The 19,925-nt window shown below is 29.2% G+C and overlaps 1 protein-coding gene across 10 annotated transcripts in view; it reads right to left on the bottom strand.

The window, feature by feature from the left end:
• Positions 1–19,925, bottom strand: part of LOC117172477 (oxysterol-binding protein-related protein 8) — a 63,852-nt gene that overhangs the window by 30,710 nt on the left and 13,217 nt on the right. For 9 of the 10 annotated variants that reach the window (XR_004467028.1, XM_033360448.1, XM_033360446.1 and 6 more), the window contains 4 exons: positions 12,636–12,857; positions 7,068–7,273; positions 3,184–3,362; positions 2,867–3,044 (listed from right to left, as the gene is read on the bottom strand). Coding sequence is in view for 9 of the 10 variants with exons in the window: in XM_033360448.1 (XP_033216339.1) it covers positions 2,867–3,044; positions 3,184–3,362; positions 7,068–7,273; positions 12,636–12,857 (785 nt within the window). In the remaining variant the exon portion in view is untranslated. The remainder of the gene's footprint in view (positions 1–2,866; positions 3,045–3,183; positions 3,363–7,067; positions 7,274–12,635; positions 12,858–19,925) is intronic. The other variant, XM_033360452.1, reaches the window with a different exon arrangement.

The raw sequence follows: 19,925 nt of genomic DNA, 5'->3' as shown, positions 1-19,925 counted from the left end.
GGATGCAGTTGCAGTGCAGAGCCATGAAGGTACCAAAAGTCATGTAACCGTTCTGGCGGCTGACATTTCCACCTAAGGTAGCATGATACATCATGCATTTAAATATTCAGACCTTTATTCGCTATGAGATTACCTCGTGGCGCCGCCTGGTGGCTTGACAATAGAACTTTCGCCGGACGCGTTTGCCTTAGCTTATTGCAAGGATACTTATTAATTAAAGATTTTGTGCAATCACTTGTTCATCATGTAAAGATTTTAAAATATAATGCACAATACAGCTCTACTTTGAATATTTTGTAAGCAGTGAAGTAAGTAATCACTTAAAAAAATGTACTTTCAATATTTTGTCACGTTTTGTAGGTTATGCTGAACAAAGACAAACATTTGGTTTGTTAAAGAAAATTGATTATTCAAGCTTAATGAATGTTAAAGTAAAAAATACAAAAACGAAATGAAAATCATCATCAAAACTGGTTTTGAAAAAACAACGCACAATGTGCAGTTTCATCCAAATTCACAACCGAAAATATTATGAAAAACTATAGTTAATGACAAAAATGAAATCATCAAAAATTGAGATAATTAATAATTGAAAGATGGAGAACACTTCAGAAAATATCATTACATACTGTATACGCATATTTTGGAAAAAGGGTTATGACACTTCGCTTTTTTTACAGCTGCAATCCATTTTTTCTTTTGCAAAACTTTATGTGTTGCTGTAGGGAACTTGTAAAATTTTACAGCTTTGTTATTTCTGCCCGTATTCTCGCAATTAACAACGCAACAAATTTCGTGTCCCATTTTATGTTTTTACAGTATACAAAACACATGAGCAGGCGGCAACAGCGTCCGGCGAAGTTGCGGAAAATCGCCGCTGCGAGCGCTGACATAGTTTCGCTTATTCCCTCCAACCGTCCGCTCATAGCGAATAACTTACTTGCAATTTGCGAATATTTTATCCAAAAAATTTGTCTGCATTCATTCATGTCATCCATTCGTACATGACCGCGAGGTCATGTTGCAATACTCAATATCCCGCGAAATATTTGAGTCGGTTTTTGATTCTATTATATTAATTTTTAGTTGAAAAACTGTACTATTTCAAGGAAATGAAAAAGCAGTCATGCTAATCAATCGCATACTAATGGACCGCGACTGCTTCAACTGCGCATGTGCCGAAAAGCATTATTATTGATAGTATATCTTTATTGATTCAAAATAGACCCGCGCTTTTTGGCACATGCGCAGTTGGAAAATATCCTTATAGTAGGCGTTTCGATGCAAGGCCGAGGCAGCCAATGAACGTTGCTGGACACTCGTGAGCGTGTACATTTTACGACGGGGGACATAGGTGGAAGTTTACTGTAATTAAATTTACAGTTACATAGATTAATTTGCAATTAAAATTCAAAACAAATTTTCAATCATATCCAGTTTCAATCAAATAAATGAACTTCTTTCAACCAAATAGTCGAATTTTCAACAAAAAATGGATTAGTTTAATTTTCAGTTAAAAAGATTAATTTTCAATCAAAAATAAAAAAGAATTTTTAACAAAATAGTTCAATTCACAACCAAAATACATGAATTTTTTATTAGAAAATATAAATTTTCGACAAAAAATTGAATAGTTAAATTTTCAGTTAAAAAAAATAATTTTCAACTAAAATGATGCAATATTCAAGTGATTCATTTAAATTTTCAGTTAAAAAAATTAATTTAAAATAAAATCGTTCGACAAAATATTTTAATTTTCAACCAAAGATAAATTCTCACCGAAAAATGTATTAGTTGATATATCAACCAAGAAAGATTAAAATTTAAATAAAAAAAGAGATGAATTCAACCAAATAAAAATAAAATTTGGTAAAAAAATATTTAAATTCTCAAACAAAAAAGATTAATTTTTAAACAAACATTTGCATTTCAACAACAACAAAATTAATTTTCCAAAAAGACAATTTTTCACCTAATAAATATAAATTTTCAACAAAAAATTGAATAGTTTTTTTCTCTAGATGAAAATATTGATTTTCAACTGAAACTATAAAATGTTCAATTGGGTAACTTCAAATTTTTATTTTAAATAGTTAAATTTCAAATAAGAAAAAATGTAATAGTTGCTATTGCAACCAAACAATATTTTAATAAAACATAAAAAACAGTTGAATTAATAAAAGCTGCAAATTTTCATAAACTAATTTAATCCTCAACCAAAATAGATTAATTACCCTAAGATATTAATATTTACAAACACAGAGTTAAATTTTTAACTAAGTAGATCAACTGTTAACCAAGCAGTCGAATTTTCAACCTAAAAGATATATTCTTAAAGAAACATGTATTATGTAAAATTGGAATTAAAAAAGACTTTAATGTTAAATAAGAAACTGTGATATTCATTAAAAGAAGTCGCTTTTTCAACAAAATTGATGAGTCGTCAACCTAGACAGAACTCAAATGATTCCTAAACTTTATACAAATCTTTAAAAAATAAAAAAATTGCCTTAAAATCTTGCAGAATTTTGTGTCAATTTTATCAATATTTTGAAAATCAGAAATTATTTAAAAATAATAAATCGATAAATAAGAAAAAAAATTTGTTCGTAAACAAGGATTCAACGAAAAAAGATGAATTTAAAAAAAAATTGAATTTGCAACTAAGGTAGATTTGTTATTCAAGAGAGATAAAAGAATTCAATGAAACCAATTAATTTCTTACCAAAACTTACGAATTTTCAACAAAATATATGTATTTTCAACCAAATAGCTGAATTTTCAACTGAAAAATATATCCAGTAATTCCAGGTTTTCCGGGCGAGCAGACACCCTGTTTTAATTTCTTCAAAAAAATTCAAATTACCTGTTCGGACAAGTAGAACGTACGCGAACCATTATGATGTTGCCAGTAGCAGCGAAAAGTTTCACCTAAAAGTGGATTATAAGGTTTTTTCAAACCTTGTGGTTTTTTGTAAAAGCCCGATAAATACCACTTGACTACTCCTTTCATGCGAGTGAAAGCGTCATCTTCCAATACTGCTCTGTTTTTTTGTTTGAAAAGTTCAAGGAAATTAAACGAAGCATCGATATAAGTTTAAATTATTTGATGCTGTTATAATAAATATTTACAAGTTTAATTTTTAATATCTTAAAAGTGAAATATTCTTTTTTTATACTTACTGAGACAAAATGTCGGCATGATAATACGAATCGGCGAGTTTCTCCAAAAACGAGCGTGGCTCGAGGATAAATGTGGGAAGGACTACTTTGGATAAATCCATCCCGGGACGAACTTGCTTCATTAAAAACCAAATGAGTGATTTCTGTTCCTCCTGGAGTTCTGCTACGACTTCTCCAGCCTAAGAAAACGCAGAAAAGTTCGTAACTTTAATTGTGCGTTTCAGCTTAAGAGCCTTTAAAACCAGAAGATTTTCAATTGAAATTTTATGAGATACTTAAAAATTGACGCATTAGAAATTATTATACAATTAAAAGCTGAAAACTCAGAGTTGTAAAATTTCAAATTTAAAACATGTCAAAGATAAAATCATAATAGAATCACTTAAAATTGGAAAATAAAAATTATGAAGTGATTGAAATTAAAGAATTGGAAAGCAGGAGTGTTTAAAACGGAACCTAATTTGAGACTAAACCATAGAAAATAGTTTGGCTTAAAACCAAACTTTAACAACTATAGGTTTTATGTTCAAAGTTGAGTAATTTGAATTTGAATGTGTAAAAAATTGAAATTTTTGTTTGAAATTTAAGAATTTTTGTTTTTTAGGTTCTTAAGTCAGTTTTTAAAAGCGTTTGGACTGGAAAAAATATTATAAGATTTGAAATTCAAAACTGCAATTTTGAATAGTTTAAAAAGAAAAAGATTTGTTCGTTACAGTGTCTAAGAATTCAATAATTTTCACTTAAAGATGTGTGAGCTTTAAAAATAACAAACGATTTAAAATTAAAAACGTTCAATATTGAATAATTTGAAATTTAAAGCTTTTGAAATTCAACTATTTGAAATTGAACAATTTTAATTACAAACTTCTCAAAATTGAGTGTAGATTTGAAAGCGTTTGCAAGTCACTCGAATCGTTCAAAATCATACAATTCCAAATTCAAAAGAAAATGAAAGCATTTGAAATTGAACCATTTTTCATTCAAAACGTAAAAAATTGAATAATTTCGAATTGAAAATATTTTGAATTGAAGAATTTTCAATCAAAAATACTTTAATCATTTGAAAACCTTGAACTAGAAATTATTCAATATATAGTAGGCCTCAAATTTTAAATTGTTAAAATAGTTTTAATAGTATCAAAAAAGTTATCTTAAAAAAAAAAGTATTTTCTAGTAGCCTTCGTCTAAAGAACTAGCAAAAAAGTAAAACAGTCTCTATTTTCGAAATCTGAACATAAGAAGCACAAAAAATATTATTTATAATTTGAAAAATAGAGTCTTTTTAAATGGCTGATATACTTTTTACAGCACTTTTTGCCTAAATAATATTAAAAAAACACGTGAAAACTTGAAATTTGATCCATTTTTGTGTACACATTTTTTTAAAAATATTTAAAGAACAAAATTTTGATTTTTTAATAATTTTAACATATTATCTTTTATAAATGCAATAAGAAATTGTATTTTTTAATTTATTATTCTCAGGACTGGCAGTCTAATTGGATTGAAAAAAGTTAAAATGTGATCTATTTAAACCCAATAAGTAACTAAAAGTGTCAAATGTGCATTAATAATGTGACTAATGTTCTTTGTCATTTGAAATAATTCGATTCGTAAGACATACAAAAATTAAAACAGCTGAAGTTAAATACAAAAAAATGTACATTCAGAGGAAAGTAATGGGAATGAGAAGAATTCAATAAAATTCATATATATTCAGGATGAATTAAAAAATCAAGTGGATTAAAAACAATTGAAAAATATGAAAAAAAATTATTGAATTCCGTAAGTTTGAAATGACTTTGGAATAATTTGTGAGAATTCCATATAATTTGTTCAAATGCATAAGAATTCAAGATAACATTCAGGTTGAATTTCACACAAATTCAAATAAAATGCAAAAAAGTATTGGAAAAATTTCTAATCTTTGAAACCCTACGAAAATCTTCACTTCGTGTGAATTAATTTTTTTTTAACTAATAAAATATTATAAAATCCCGTGAAATTCTATGAAAACTGATGATATTTCCTGATATCCCTTTGGAAATCCCTTGAAATGTTAAAATATATTGAAAAACCGTGGAATTCTTTTTAAATTTGTTGAAATCTCTTGAAATATTGAAAAATATTTGAAATCCTAAACAATGCCTGAATTCTTGTCATTCCTGAATCATTTAAATCCTCAAAAATGTTATAAAATCCCTTGGAATATTTTAAAATATCCTAAAATGCTATTGGGAATGGGGGTTTACCAATTAGCCAACTGGTGACGAAAACTGGAACTAGAAAGAATGGGTTCAATTTTAAAAATGTATTTTGAATTTTGCTTAAAAATGGTTTTACGATTTTTTTGTGAAGTATAAAACAATGATTGGATACTAAAAACGAATCTTCATCAAAAACAAATAGTTCACTATTTATTCATATTATTACAAGAATACGAATTATAGACGATTGAAAGTGAAATAAAAATTCTAACCTTTTTAGATCAGTTTTCTAAATAGTCAATATTTCATGTATAAATTACTAGAAATTTACTTTTAGTTCGTTTTTGCTTTAAAATAGGTACATTTAAATTGATAATCTTTTAAAAATCACAATTAATAGCACAATTTTTTTTGTTTAGAAAAATAATTCTGTCAAAAAAATGTGTTTTTTTCTGTATAATATGTAAACTTCATTTAAATCTTTTGTTTCTTAAAGACTTAGTTTTATTATATAATAAATACTTTAAATTTTAAAAAAACACGGTTAAAACACTTTCATGCTCAAATTAAAATGCATCTCTAAAGTCGTACCTATTCTTTCTATTTCGGTTTTTTTTTTCATCAGGTGGCGCATATCGTATTTTAACCATTCCCAATATATTATATATTATTATAAATCACTGATAATCATACAAATCATTAGAAATTATTTGAAAAGGCGTTGAAATCTTTTTAAATAACCTAACATTCTTCAAATCTTATAAAGTCTTTTGAAATCTCTTTAAATTTTTGAAAATGCACTAAATTCCTTTGGAATCCCTTCAAATTATTGAAATATATTTAAAATTATTCGTCATCTATTTTAATATTCGAAAATATTTCAAAGGAATGAAAGAAAATTCAGAAATAGGTATAGACCTGAATTCAATAGTGGTAAAAATTCCCTGACTTTTGCAATTCACGGCCATTCAATAAAAAGCTTCTACTCCCTCCGCTTAAGGGCATGTGCTTTTTCCTACAATATTGTCTTGAACATTTGGTGGATATGATAGGGAACATGTTAACGGACGTCTACGGAATCTTTTTTGTGGGTTAATTAAAAAAATGTTATTTTGCTAAATTTTCTTAATGTGTATGATACTTAGGAAATTGTATCGATTTTATCAGTGTTAGATTCCCTCGGATTTTTTCCTACAATAATAAAGATTTTGTCTTTAAAATCTGGGGAATGTTAGCGAACATGCTAACGGACGTCCTCAGACTCTTTTTTTGTGGGATCATTCAAAAAATTTAATTTTGCTAAAATTGATGCGTGTGTATTTTGAGGTTATGTGTGTTACAATTCTCTCCAATAATTATTATTGAGTGTTACGGACAGCATCGGTACGACAGTGATCTACATTATCGAAATGACAAAGAGCTGAAAATAGATCCTAACCTCAAAGAATGCACATGCATAACATTTTTATTTAGCACAATAATTTTTTTTTGGTTATTATCCTTTAAAAAAGTATCCAGGGACGCCCTTCATAACAATAATTTATAGCATCTCCGAATTCAGTTTATAAAAAATTTCATTTTTGTGGGAAAAAAGCCGCGGGAACTGGACTCGATTGACCACACGACGAAGTATCACATGCCCTTAAATAAAATAATATAATTTTTAAAAACGCTTACAGATCCAAGGACTTCACTCTCGTTCGACACATATGGAGTCTCACTAATCTGTTCCTCCTCTTCCTTGGTCTCCTCTTCCGACTCCGTGTCCGTGGCGCTGATTTCCACATCCCGAACGACTCCATTCTCAGGCTGACTGATATCGTCCAGGTCTGTGTGCGAGGTGTATACAGGATCTAGCGTTACTACTTGACGAGTCTCGTACTCTAGGACATGGACAGAAGGAATCGTCATGCGACGGGTGGGAGTCAAAGATGGAACAGGCATAGAAAAAGAAGAGGGCATAGGCGCAGATAAGCTGTGGTTGGGGTTGGCACTTGCAGGATTGCAATTTGATGATTCGGGATCGTTTAAAGGAGTCGGCGATCTGCCAAATAGTTTCTCCCAGTAAGAAACAGCATGGTAGAGTTGTTGAAACATAGGAGTTGGTGAGGGACAAATGCTTTTAGCATCGTGAGCAACATAAGGCGAAATTGGTTGCGGGCAAGATAGCAAACGTCGTTGTGGCGTCGTTGGAGTACGAGGAGCGTAATGATTCAGGCAAATTGTAGGAATGTCATCGTTGTACTCTGCAGTGTTTTTCACGTCGGTCGTCAATGAAGCAATAATAGTAATTTTTGGCAATTAAATTCGCTAGATTGAAAGACTGTATGATGAATATCATGTTTCATGACTTGCTTCTATTTCCTATTGTCACTATTCTATTACCAAAATTCTCAGATAGACCCTTGAAATTGGGTTTTTGACTGGTGCAGGTTACTAGTGTCAATTATCAGGGTTGCTGAACAAGTCCTCTTTTTTAATTCCACGCCTATTCTAGGTTTCCAGGTCTACTTTAGTAGAAGCTCCACGTCAACATTTATTTATATCCGGTCAATTTTATTCGATATTAACACGTTCTACTGGTTGCAAACCATCGACTTCTTGTAAAATTATTAATCAATTCAAATGCCAGGTGGCAAAAAGTTCAAGGACAAACTTCAAAGTTCTGTGAAAACGTCATTTTTGTAGATGATCGCAGAGAATTGTAGATTTTATAAAAGTACGACATAGATAAGTACACATTTTTTATAAAAAATAAAAGTATTATATGAAAAATTATAAAAATTTGCAAGAAGAAAACGCAATATTAATTTTTTATAGTTTTTTGTATGAGATTACCAATTTCTACACAATCATTATGAATAGCTATAATTTTCTAGGAAAAAATAGGAAAATTTATAACCCCATAATAAAGCTTCAGTTTCTTATAATTTCTATTAGGCTTTTAAAGATAATGATTAATTTCTACAAAAATAACGAATATTTACGATTTTTGAAAGGTAGTTGTAACATATTTTTTGGATTTCGTAGCCCCGGGCAGTAACTCTTATAGTTTTGTTCGGGCGTCTATCCATCTATCCATCACACTTTCTTTCCCGGGAGAGGGGAAGTAAGGATACATGAGAGTAGGGGTAGTAGGGTACGTGAGGGGAAATCCGAGTAGGACAAGTAGTGGAGGTATGGGTAGGGGCAATAAGGGTGGTGAGGGAAAATGAAGGTTTCGGAAGTAGGAGGAATGAAGGGAATGATGGGACGGAATTATATAATATAATAATTGGAGGTGGAGCAGGGGAAATAATTAGGTGGGAAGTACGGGAAGTCAGGGGATCGAGGGGTTAGAAAATAAGAGAAAATGTGAGGTAGGAAAATAGGGGAACACAATGTTGGCTGAGAAAATCAGGTGAAATATGAAAATTCATAGTATGGGAACTGGGAATCAGTTTCGAATAGAAATAAGACTCTCGATTTCACGCATCCCAACGGCAAAAAATAAGGTAAAGGGTTGTGACAGTTCTGGGTCACAACTGAGTAGATCCGTACCATTGGTCTGCGATCGCTTGTAGATACAGGATCTACCTTTGGAGACCCCTGCCCTAAGGACACGGACGACCGAAGGACGACCGCTTTCTGCATTTCCCCTGCAAACGTTCTATCATGCGGTTGACATGCAGGGATGCTTTTCAGGCTATTAATCAGCAAAATCTTGGCACCTCCAAGAGCGCCGATGATAAGGAAGATTAATTCAACAGAATAATTACCTCCTTGGCTATGATGTTTTTGTCAGCTGGTGCCGAAAATTCGATAACGAACATGGTTCGCTACTCGAAGTCAAGGAGAACTATGTCAGGCCTCGAACGTGTAAAAGAACAAATTTTCGAGAATATAAAGTTCCAGTATATGCAGCACTTCTCATTCTCGACAATTGACTGTATTTCCCTAAAAGCGTTTAGCGGAGCGATATTGAGGTTTATGCCGAAGGATGACAAAAATGGTAATAAAGCACTCTTAGTGCCGCACTCTGCCTTTGGATGTAGGTCGTTCCTGCATGAGTAGGACCACTAGATAGTATATGTGTGATAGATGCTCGGAGTGTGCATGGCCCGCTCTGCAGCTATCATCATTCTCCTGTGCTTTCAGAAGTGAGTACTCGAGATAGATTAGATTCGATCCAGTTTGCTCACCCCTGATACTGAAAGTTAAGTCCGAGCTTTATACAGAAACGCTCGTTTGCCCACTTCTTTATGCTTCCTAACCATTTTAAGAAGAGGGTCTCTTCCATTTGCGACTCTGTGTGCTATACCCAGAATAGTCCTGTTGTGAAGACATTCAAGATTCCGCGACCACCTTGACGGCATCAGATGTAGAGCCGCAAAACATAAGATATCACGGGATCTGAGCTTGTTCTTCGTCCATGAAACCACTCCAAATTAATAGAGTACGAACGGGACGGCAAGCATGTTCGTTGCAGATACTTTGTTTCTCGCCGACAGTTCGAAAAGCCAAATCTGCCAGATGAGACGTTTGAATCTGCTTCGGAAAGTATCCATTATAGATGTCATATACTGAATGCGGCTCTGAGGCACGCCCAGGTATGTATAAGTCTCCACAGAGCAAAGGTGTCCTTTAGCACTTCTATCGACCCGTCGGAATGGCGCAGTGCTAGAGATAGTGGCAATAATGTAAGGCAAAAGAGGAGTGGGCTCATGGTGTCGCCCTGAAAGACACCTCTCTGAAACGTGACCTTGTTATTTGTCACACGATTTTTTCCAGATGAGATAGTACATCTGGTTTTCCAAAGCGGCATCAATCTGTCTATGCACCTCACGATTTACGAATGAACCCTCAAGCTTTCCAAAAGACAGATGATAAGTCTATGGGAGGTCGATTTAAAAGCTTTCCGCTAATCAATCCGGGCAATTGATAGGTCACGCTGGGAGGATGTTGCATCTTTGCAGACACATCTATCGATGAGCAGATTCTCCCGACATCCTGCTACGCCTTTCTTTGAGCCACGTTGTTCATACATTTTTTGCACACACGTCCGATTGTCCGAATAATACTATCATTTAGTATAGCTGTGCATCTCTTATACAGTGTGTTCAGACAAGTGATTGGCCTGTAATTCTTCGGGTCAGCTAAGTTGCCCATTTTCGGCAGTGGTACTGTGCACTGTTCTACCAACCACTCCGAAATTGGTTCTTCCGACTTTAAATATGAGGTGAAAATACGGGCCAGATGCCTAGTTGAGTTTGCAATGTTCAGAAATAAATTTTGAACGGAAATGTTAAACTTTCAATAAAAAATATTTCTTTGAAATACCGTTGAAGTTTCAACAACAAAGTTCATTTTCAACCAAGAAAGATGAACTTTCAACTAAACAATACGACTTTTCTACCAAAAAAAGGTTATTTTATTCCACAAGGACGAATTATCTAACCAAAAGAACGAATGCACAACAAAACAGTAAAATTAAACAAAAAAGTTAATTTTCATAAAAAATTATTAATTTTCTACCAAAAAAGACGAATTTGAAAATATATATAATTTTCGCACAAGCCATTGCATTTAAGACAAAAATAGTTAAAGTTTTAAACCAAAGAGTTGAATTTGAATTTTTAATAAAATGGTCGAATTTTAAAACTAAGACTATTATTCAAATAAAAATATTTTAATTTTCAATCCAAAATGTTAAATTTTCTATCCAAAAAGATGAATGCGTAATAAGACAGTTGAATTTCCGAACAAAGAAGATGACTCTTTAATCAAAATAAAATACATAACATTTCAAGAACAAAAAAATTACTTTTAATAACAAATAATTTGATTTTGTAAAAGAGATCTATTAATTAATTTCGCATTTAAGTAAGATAACGAAAAAAAGGGTAATGGGAAAGTTTCTTAAAAACGTGAGAAAAAACAGGATTGCTTCAAAAAAGGGGATTAAAAAACGTTTTTATGTATATACTGAATTAAATATGGTTTATACATATTAAAATATATTACACTGAAATTCTTCCTACGAAAATTTCAATAGAAATTATGAAAACTGTTCATAGAAATTTATTTTTAAAATGCATTTTTCCACAATGCCACGATTTTTTTTAGGTCTTTCTCGTCTTATAGCAACCCTGAAGTGTAAATTGTAATTTGTAACTCGACTGTCAACTGTCACATTGTTTAAGGGCATGTGATACTTAGAAAATTGTCGATTTTACCAGTTTTAGGTTCCCCCGGCTTTTTTTCTAGAATAATAAATATTTTGTCTCAAAAATTTGGAAAATGATAGCGAACATGCTAACGGACGTCCCCACACACTTTTTTGTGGGTTAATTAAAAAAAGTTTTAATTTAGCAAAATGTGATTAATTTGCATAGCGCTTAGGAAATAGTATCGATTTTTTCAGTGTTAGATTCCCCCGGCTTTTTCCTAGGATAAGAAATATTTTGCCTTCAAAATCTGGGAAATGATAGCGAACATGCTAACGGACGGCCCCACACACTTTTTTAAATGTTTTTTTATCAAAAAAATTTTGATATTGCTAACAACGTGCGTGTATATTTCGAGGTTATGTGTGTTACAATTCACCCGAGCGTTACTTCCAAACTACAAAATATTTTTGGCCGAAAAATTTGGACTTACAAATAAACATAGTAACTAATCTCTCGGAACTAACCTTGTTTGCAGGCAATCGAAAAAGTTTATTCATAAATAATTTACAGATTATCGGAAAGGCAGAGATGAAAAACGACGTAACCTTAAAATAATACATATGTATAAAATTTGTATTTTGCACAATAAATTATTTTTGTTATTATCCCTCAAAAAAGAGTCCGGGGACTTCCTTTATGATATTTTATAGCATTTCGGAATTCGGTTTTTAAACATTTTCATTGTTGTGGAAAAAAAACCGGGGAAACTGTAAGTATCACATGCCCTTAAGGAATTTACCTTCAGTTTTAATAACATTAAAAGGGAGTGTTACTCTGGCAGTGTTTAATGGAAAGGTGCATAATTTGTTAGTAGTTTGAAAACATGCATAGTGGGTGGATTTTTGGTGGTCGAGAGACATGCATTTTGGTAGAAGTGTGTCAATAAAAGAAAAAAATGAAAATACTTCTCTAAGAGATCTAATTTTTCAAAGAAAAGGAAATAATAGATTATTTAGAGAAATATTTTCATCATATTCGAGATTTCTCGCAATTTTAAATTCTTTTATGTGACAATTTCTAATTTAAGGGAGATTACCGTGCTCATTAAAATGCTTTTCGTAATCCGCTTCGCTCCACTGGGTTTCGTGAGTGGTTGTCGCATCATGCTGAGGAGAGCGTGGAATGGCACTCGTCGATCGCACAATCAAAGAAGAACAACGTAGAGATAATTCGAGAGCATCGAGCCAACATTTTCCTGCTGCCTGGGAAGGAGCTCTGAAGATCAGATAAGAAGTTGGCAGAGGTTGAACGACAGCACCTGGAAAATTTCATTTGTTACAAAAAGAAAATCTAGGATCTTCATTCATTTCATTCTTCTAGAATTTATATTTACTAGGTAAATAAAGAAAGTAAAGTAACCTCCTTGGGAATGAAATTTTTTAAAATTTTATTCAATGTAATCCCCTTTAAGCTCGATACACTTATTCCAGAGATTTTCCAACTTCTTGATCCCGTCCGAAAAGTAATTTTTCGGAAGATCTGCGTGTGCTGAATTTTTTATTGATGAGCCCTCTTTTGATGTTGAGGTTTGGGAAGACATAATAGTCCGAGGGAGCCAAATCGGGCGAATGCGGTGGATGCGGAAGCAATTGGAGTCCCAAATCACTGATCTTAGCCGTGGTTGCGATGCTCTTGTGCGCCGGCATTGTCAAAAATCGTTTTTGTCCATACTCAACATGATGGGAAACACTTCAACAACAATCAGCTGTCAAAACAAAACTAAGGCCAGTATTGCACTGAAATTTGGTACGTCTGCCTAAATATGAACGGACTACAAGGCACCATAAACTTTCTTGCAGTAGCAGCGCATTCTGGCGGTCAAGGAGGTTACTTTTTACTCCACCTAGTATAAACTAGTTCACGAATATTGTATATTTCTAGAAGTAACAAAAAAATTATGATCCTGAAATATCTCTTTAATGTTTTAAAGCACAAATAGGTATTTTTCGCAGGAGACCAAAAACATTCGCAAAAATTGAATTTTGAATTTGAAAAAAAAGAAAAAGTACATTTTAGGTAAGTCAGCGCTGAATTTGGGGTATATACTTAAGTCCTGGAAAAAATGCCCTGATAATTCCAGGTTTTTTTCAGGTATTAATTCTCACAGTAAGGATCTATTAAAATGTTTCACATTTTTTCAAACAATCAACTGTATATAGTTTCGCGAATTTATTATAAATATCATTTTCAGTTTCTAGGGATCTAATTAATATTTTTAATTTATAAAGCTTTAAGAAGTTGTATTATAAGATATTCTTAAATAATTTAGTACCATCGATTAATTAAATTATTAAATAATAAAAAAAAATTATTCATTTCTTGAACTTGTCCCTAAAGCCCATGATTTAGAATAACAATTCAAACAAATGCTTGTTTTATCTTCTTATACTCAAAATTCATTGCTCATTTAGGAAAAATGAATGTGGTTACTACATGAAATTCAATCTAAATACCTTCAAATTTCTAATTTTTGAAATAAAAATATATCATTTTCAATAAGTTAGATGAATTTTTAATCAAATAGTTAAATTTTTAACCAAAAAGATTAATTTTCTACCAAAAAGATCATCTTTCAACACAATGCATGAATTCTCAATCAAAAAGTTTAATTTAAAACTAAAAAAAGATAAATTTTTAACCAAATAGTTGAAATGTCGATTTAAAAAAGAACAGTTTGCAACCAAAAATGTAATAGTTACATTTACAGTTAAAAAATGGATTTTCCAGACAAAAAACGTCCAACTGAAATGATGAATTTTCAACTAAAATTATGAATCCTCAACTGAAACAGATGCATTTTAAACCAAAAAGATAGAATGTTTAACAAATGAGTATAACTGTCAACTAATTAGTTTAATTTTCAATTAGAAAGGCGACTCTTCAACTAAATTTATTATTACTAAAGTGGAATACGTACTTAAGTTCTCAAACAAAAATATTAAGTTTGAAACAAGAAGAATAATTTTTTCACCAAAAAGACGATTTTTGAACAAAGCACAGGAATTTTCAACTAAAAATAAAAATTTTCAATCAAATAATTGAATTTTGAACTGAAAAGGATGAATTTTGAATCTAAAAGATGAATTTTAAACCAGTAAGATCAATGTCTACCAAAAAAGACGAATTTTCAAACAAACAAAAATACATGAACATTCAACTAAAAAAGATAAACTGTCAACCAAAAATTTAATAGTTAAATTTTCAGCTAAGCAAATTAATGCTGAACTAAAGAGATAAATTTTGAATTAAAATGATGAATCTTCAAAGGGAATAGTTGAATTTTAAACCAAAAGGATGAATTTTCAACTAAAATTTAAACGATTCAATGAATCTTGAATTCTGTATTTTTGAAGCTGCCAATTAGAAATAATATAAGTTTTCAAGGATTTGAGAATGATTAAACTTGAAAGGTTCACAAAATTTAAAATTCTTCAATTTCGTTCGATGAAATTGAGAATGAATGTTTTTTTTTGTAGATATCTCACTTTTTAATAATACAATATATTATATCACTGTAAATATAATTTGATTCCCTCAGAATGACTAAAACCCTTGATAATCTTATAAAATCCCTTAAAACATTTAGAATTTTTTTAATCTACATATTAAAACTGTTTGAAAAACTTTTCACATTTTTCAAATCCTTTGAAATCTTTCAATTCTTCTGACAAAATTCTTGAAATTCCATTAAAATATAAAATCCGTTACAATCACGTGAAAACATGAATTCCTTTTAGAACCAGAAAAATTGATTAAAATAATTAAAATCCTTGGAACTTCTGTGTATTCCCTTAAAATGTGTTGAAATCCCTTCAAATCACTGGAAATCTTTTAAACTTTCTTTCTTTCTTTGAAAGTATTTGATGATCTAGCTTCTAGCTGCTCCTCAAATTTATTCCGGTTTTGAAATCCCTAGTTACGTTATAACCATTAGATAAAAAACGAATTTTTGACAAAATAGTTCAATTTTCAACGTAAGCAATAACTTTTAAAAAATACATTTTTAACTGAAAATTTTAGTTTATACTTAAGTTTACAGTTGAAAAAATTAATTTAATGAATTTTTCACTAAAACAAATGAATTTTCAAAGAAGAAGACTAATTCGCCGGCAAAGAAGTTAGACGATAAACTTATAATTAAAAAGATAATTTTTCAAGAAAAAAATGTCAACAAAATTGTTCAATTTTCATCTTTAGAAACGAAGTTTAAACTGACACAATAAGTATTAAACTAAAAGTGAACTAGTTAAATTTTCGGATAAAAAAATGGAATTTTCAACGGAAGAAATTAATTTTTAAGTAAAAAAGATTAATTTTTAACCAAAAATGGAACAGCTAAATTTTCATTTGAAAAAATTTGATTTTAAATAAAAAAAGAATCGAATCTACAACAAAATAGACACATTTTCAACCAAAGAAATTAATTTACGTATAAAAAGACTAATATCTTCTAAAAAAGACGAAATTACAACAAAATACATGAATTCTCAACCACATAGTTGAATTTTCAAATTAAAAGATAAATTTTCAACGAAAAACGGTTTCATTATCAGTTTAAGAAATAAATTTACAACCAAACATTTTTCAGAAAAATAGTTTAATTTCCAAAAAATACATGAACTTTCAACCATTTTATACCAAAAGGAAGTTTGACCAAAAAATGCATTTTCAACCAAAGAAATTAATCCTTAATGAAAATAGCAGAATTTTTAATCAAGAACAATAATTTTATACAAAAAAAATATCATTTTTTAACTGAGAAAGGTAAATTTTAAAGCAAAACAAAAAAACAACAAACTTTCAAACCAAACAAATTTCAACTAAAAAAATTTTCAACAAAAAATGATACAGTTAAATTTTCAGCATAGGAAAATGTTTTTTAATTAAAAAAAAATCGAATTTTCTACAGAACAGTTAAATTATCAACCAAAAAATCAATAATTAAACAAGAAGACTAACTTTTTAATAAAAAACGATACATTTTCACGGAAAAAATAATTTAAATAAAAATTTCAACAAAATTGTTAAATTTTCAACTTTAAACATGAATATTAAAACTAAAAAATAAGTATTTAACCAAAACTGGAATAGTTACATTTTCAGATAAAAAAATTTAATTTTCTGCAAAATAGTTTAATTTTCGATGTAAGAAATGAATTTCCATCTGAAAAATATTTTGAACCAAAAATAAAAAATAAAACAATCGAGTTTACAATAGAATAGTTAAATTTTTAAACATATAGTTGGATTTTTAATTTAAAAAGATCAATTTTTAACCAAAAATGGAATGGAATGAATTCTGACAGAAAATTGAAAAAGAACACAATATTTTTTTATTATTTCGTAAAATTTTTAAAAAGGGTGTAAAAGAGTGAGTAGAAAATGTTTGCAATTTTGCCATATTACATAATTTTAGACAAAAATAATGAACTTAATTCTTATTAAGACTTCTTGCGCAATTATTTTGCACAATTAAAAAAAAGTCTATGTTAGTTTAAAAAATTTACTTTCGAATAATTAAAATTTGTAACATTTTGTTAAGAATTTTGGAAGGTTCCACGAAAATGAAAAAAATCTTTTAAGTTCCTGGAAATAATAAAAATAATTTTTTACTTCGACAAATGAATTTGAAGAGATTATTTTTAAACTTTTTGAAAAATTTCAAAACATTACAGAAGATTTCAGAATTTTTTAAAGAATCTGAAAGATTTCAAGGAGGTAAAACTATTTTACTTAAAATTCCGAGAAAAAAATGTAGAAGATTAAAAGTCAATTTTTTAAATCTTAAATGATTTTTCAAAATTTTAAGAAAAATTTTAGCCAGTTAAAAATATCTTCAGGAATTTAAGTCGTTTTTAATATATTAGAAATAATAAAAAACTTGCAATCATTTCCAAAAATTTATCAAATAATTATTTATTTCTCCCAATAAAATAAAAATCTTTTGAGTTCTATAGATTCTTTTTTGACACATCCCTTTTCATGATATTTTAGGCTATAATCGCAATTTTGGGGATTTTAAGAAAAAAATCCGAAAAGTTATTAACTTGACCTTATATGCTTTCTTAATATATGAAAACTTTACAAAACCTTTAATGTCTTAAAATACTGATCTCAATATTACAATATTTAGCTTTTACAATTCTATTTGATTTGAAAAATAATTGTAAAATAAATTTAACAAAATTTATTTTATGAAAAATATCCCATGATTTTAAAATGAGAAAACAATTCTGAAAATAAATCTTTGTATAGTATCTTAATAAGTAATGAACATACTTTTAGACATTTTTCCTTGATTCTGACCTAGTGTCAAACATGGTATACAAAAAATCGTATTATATTATATATAAGTATATAAGTATCATTAAATACTTTTATAAATATTCCTCAATTTTATTTTAATATGATACTTCGGGAATCGATTTCAGAGATGAAATTATAAAAAATATCTCCATTAGTTAGTAAAATACTATGCAGAATCGCTCTTCCTTTATGGACCAGTTTCAGAAATAGATATTTCTCTTATCGATTTTCAGCATATGATTTTGCCCTAAATATAAAGCAGATTAAAAAACATTAAAAAAATAAAAATAAGAAAGGTCAGAAATTCATGCAGTTGTCTGTTAGAAAATCCCACAAATTTTTAAATAAAATTCCTTTCCACAACACCTTCAAAGGAACATTTTCAGAACATTTTTATCAAATGATAAGTCTTTTGTACTCAAATGGAAAAATGAAAATCTTTCATTAATTATGGACGTTTAATTGACGACAGACCCTTTACTATTCACACTTAAGAATTGAAGAATCTCTTTTTCGCAAACAAAAAGTATGAAAGTCCTTCGTTTATCGACTTTTTTACATACATATATCAAAATTTAATATAAACTTTTTTTTTAAATCGTTTGAATTTTAATTTAAAAGACTGATAATTATACACAATTTCCAGGCGCATATATTTTTTCTTCTACAAGAATGTTGAGGTTTTTCCGTTTTTTAAATAAGTTCGTCCTACGTTTTAAAAACTCTTCTAATGTTTACATTCTTTTTGAATCTCATCAATTCTACTAAATATTACTTGAATTTATTCGATTATTTACATTTTTTAAACTTTTGAATGTTATCGAACTAAAAAATGTTCATTTTAAATCCGTCTATACCCTTTTTACAAATTTTAGGAAATCGTTTCATGTGTTTAAAAATCTCCTTTAATTTTCTTTTAAAGTACATTTCTCAAAATAAAAACCATTAAAAATTTTCACACGATAATTAGAAAAAGAATTCTTTTTTTAAATTTTGTCAGGCCTTCTAATTTTCTAATCTTTAAAAATTATTCAAATTTTTCCTGATTTTTTTTTAATTCTGCAAAATTCAAAAAAATTTATTTAAAATTTTTCAGATTCTTTGAGAATTTTAACAATCTTTTGTAATGTTTTTAAATGTTTTAAAAAGTTTAAAAATAAACTTTTAAAATTAATATTTCGAAACAAAAAATTATTTCAATTATTTCTAGGAACCAAAAAAAAATGTTTTCATTTTCGTGAAACCTTACAAAGCTTTTACAAGTTTAAATTATTTTCTAATAGTTTCAAAATTCCTGAATATTTCTTAAACTTACTCAAATTTAAAAGTACAGTTTTTAAACCGACATATAATTTTATTTAAAAAATTATATAACAAAATTGCACACAAAAATTGACTTATAATCTTCTAAGTTTTTCCCAGGAATTTTAAGACAAAATAGTTTGAACTCCTTGAAATCTCTCAGAATTCCTTCAAAGCTTCTAAAATTTCTTTTTAATATCTTTAAAAATCTAAATTTCTAACAGAATTTAAACTTAAAATTCGATTTGAATCTCTTCGATTCTTCTTAATATTTCTTGCATTTACTCCATTTTTATTGATTTATTATAATCCTACCAAATTGAAACTTGTTGCTTTAAAATCTTCTACACTCTTCTTTTAAATTATAGGAAATCCTTTGCTATGTTTAAAAACCTTTTTTAATTTTCTCTTAAATTACGTTTTTTAAAATAAAAATTCATTAAAAATTTTCACACGAATCTTGAAAAAGTTCTGTTTCTAATCTTGTCAAGCCTCAGACTCACTTCAGATATCGAACATAGTGTAACTAGTGTCACAATTAAATAAATAGTGTTATAAGATTCTTCAAGTATTAAAACTGAACTTCAATGTTTATTTAAAAGTTTATTCTTCAGTCTAGAAATTAACTGTTTTGTTCAAATAAAAATTAACTAATATATTTTTTTATTAAAAACTTATCCTTTTATGGTTTAAAATGGTAACTATGTAGTTACCAAAT

Source organism: Belonocnema kinseyi, chromosome 5 (assembly GCF_010883055.1).
Source record: "Belonocnema kinseyi isolate 2016_QV_RU_SX_M_011 chromosome 5, B_treatae_v1, whole genome shotgun sequence".
Taxonomy (NCBI): domain Eukaryota; kingdom Metazoa; phylum Arthropoda; class Insecta; order Hymenoptera; family Cynipidae; genus Belonocnema; species Belonocnema kinseyi.
The sequence above is the reverse complement of the archived record's forward strand: the minus strand, read 5'-3'. Positions and strand labels throughout refer to the sequence as shown.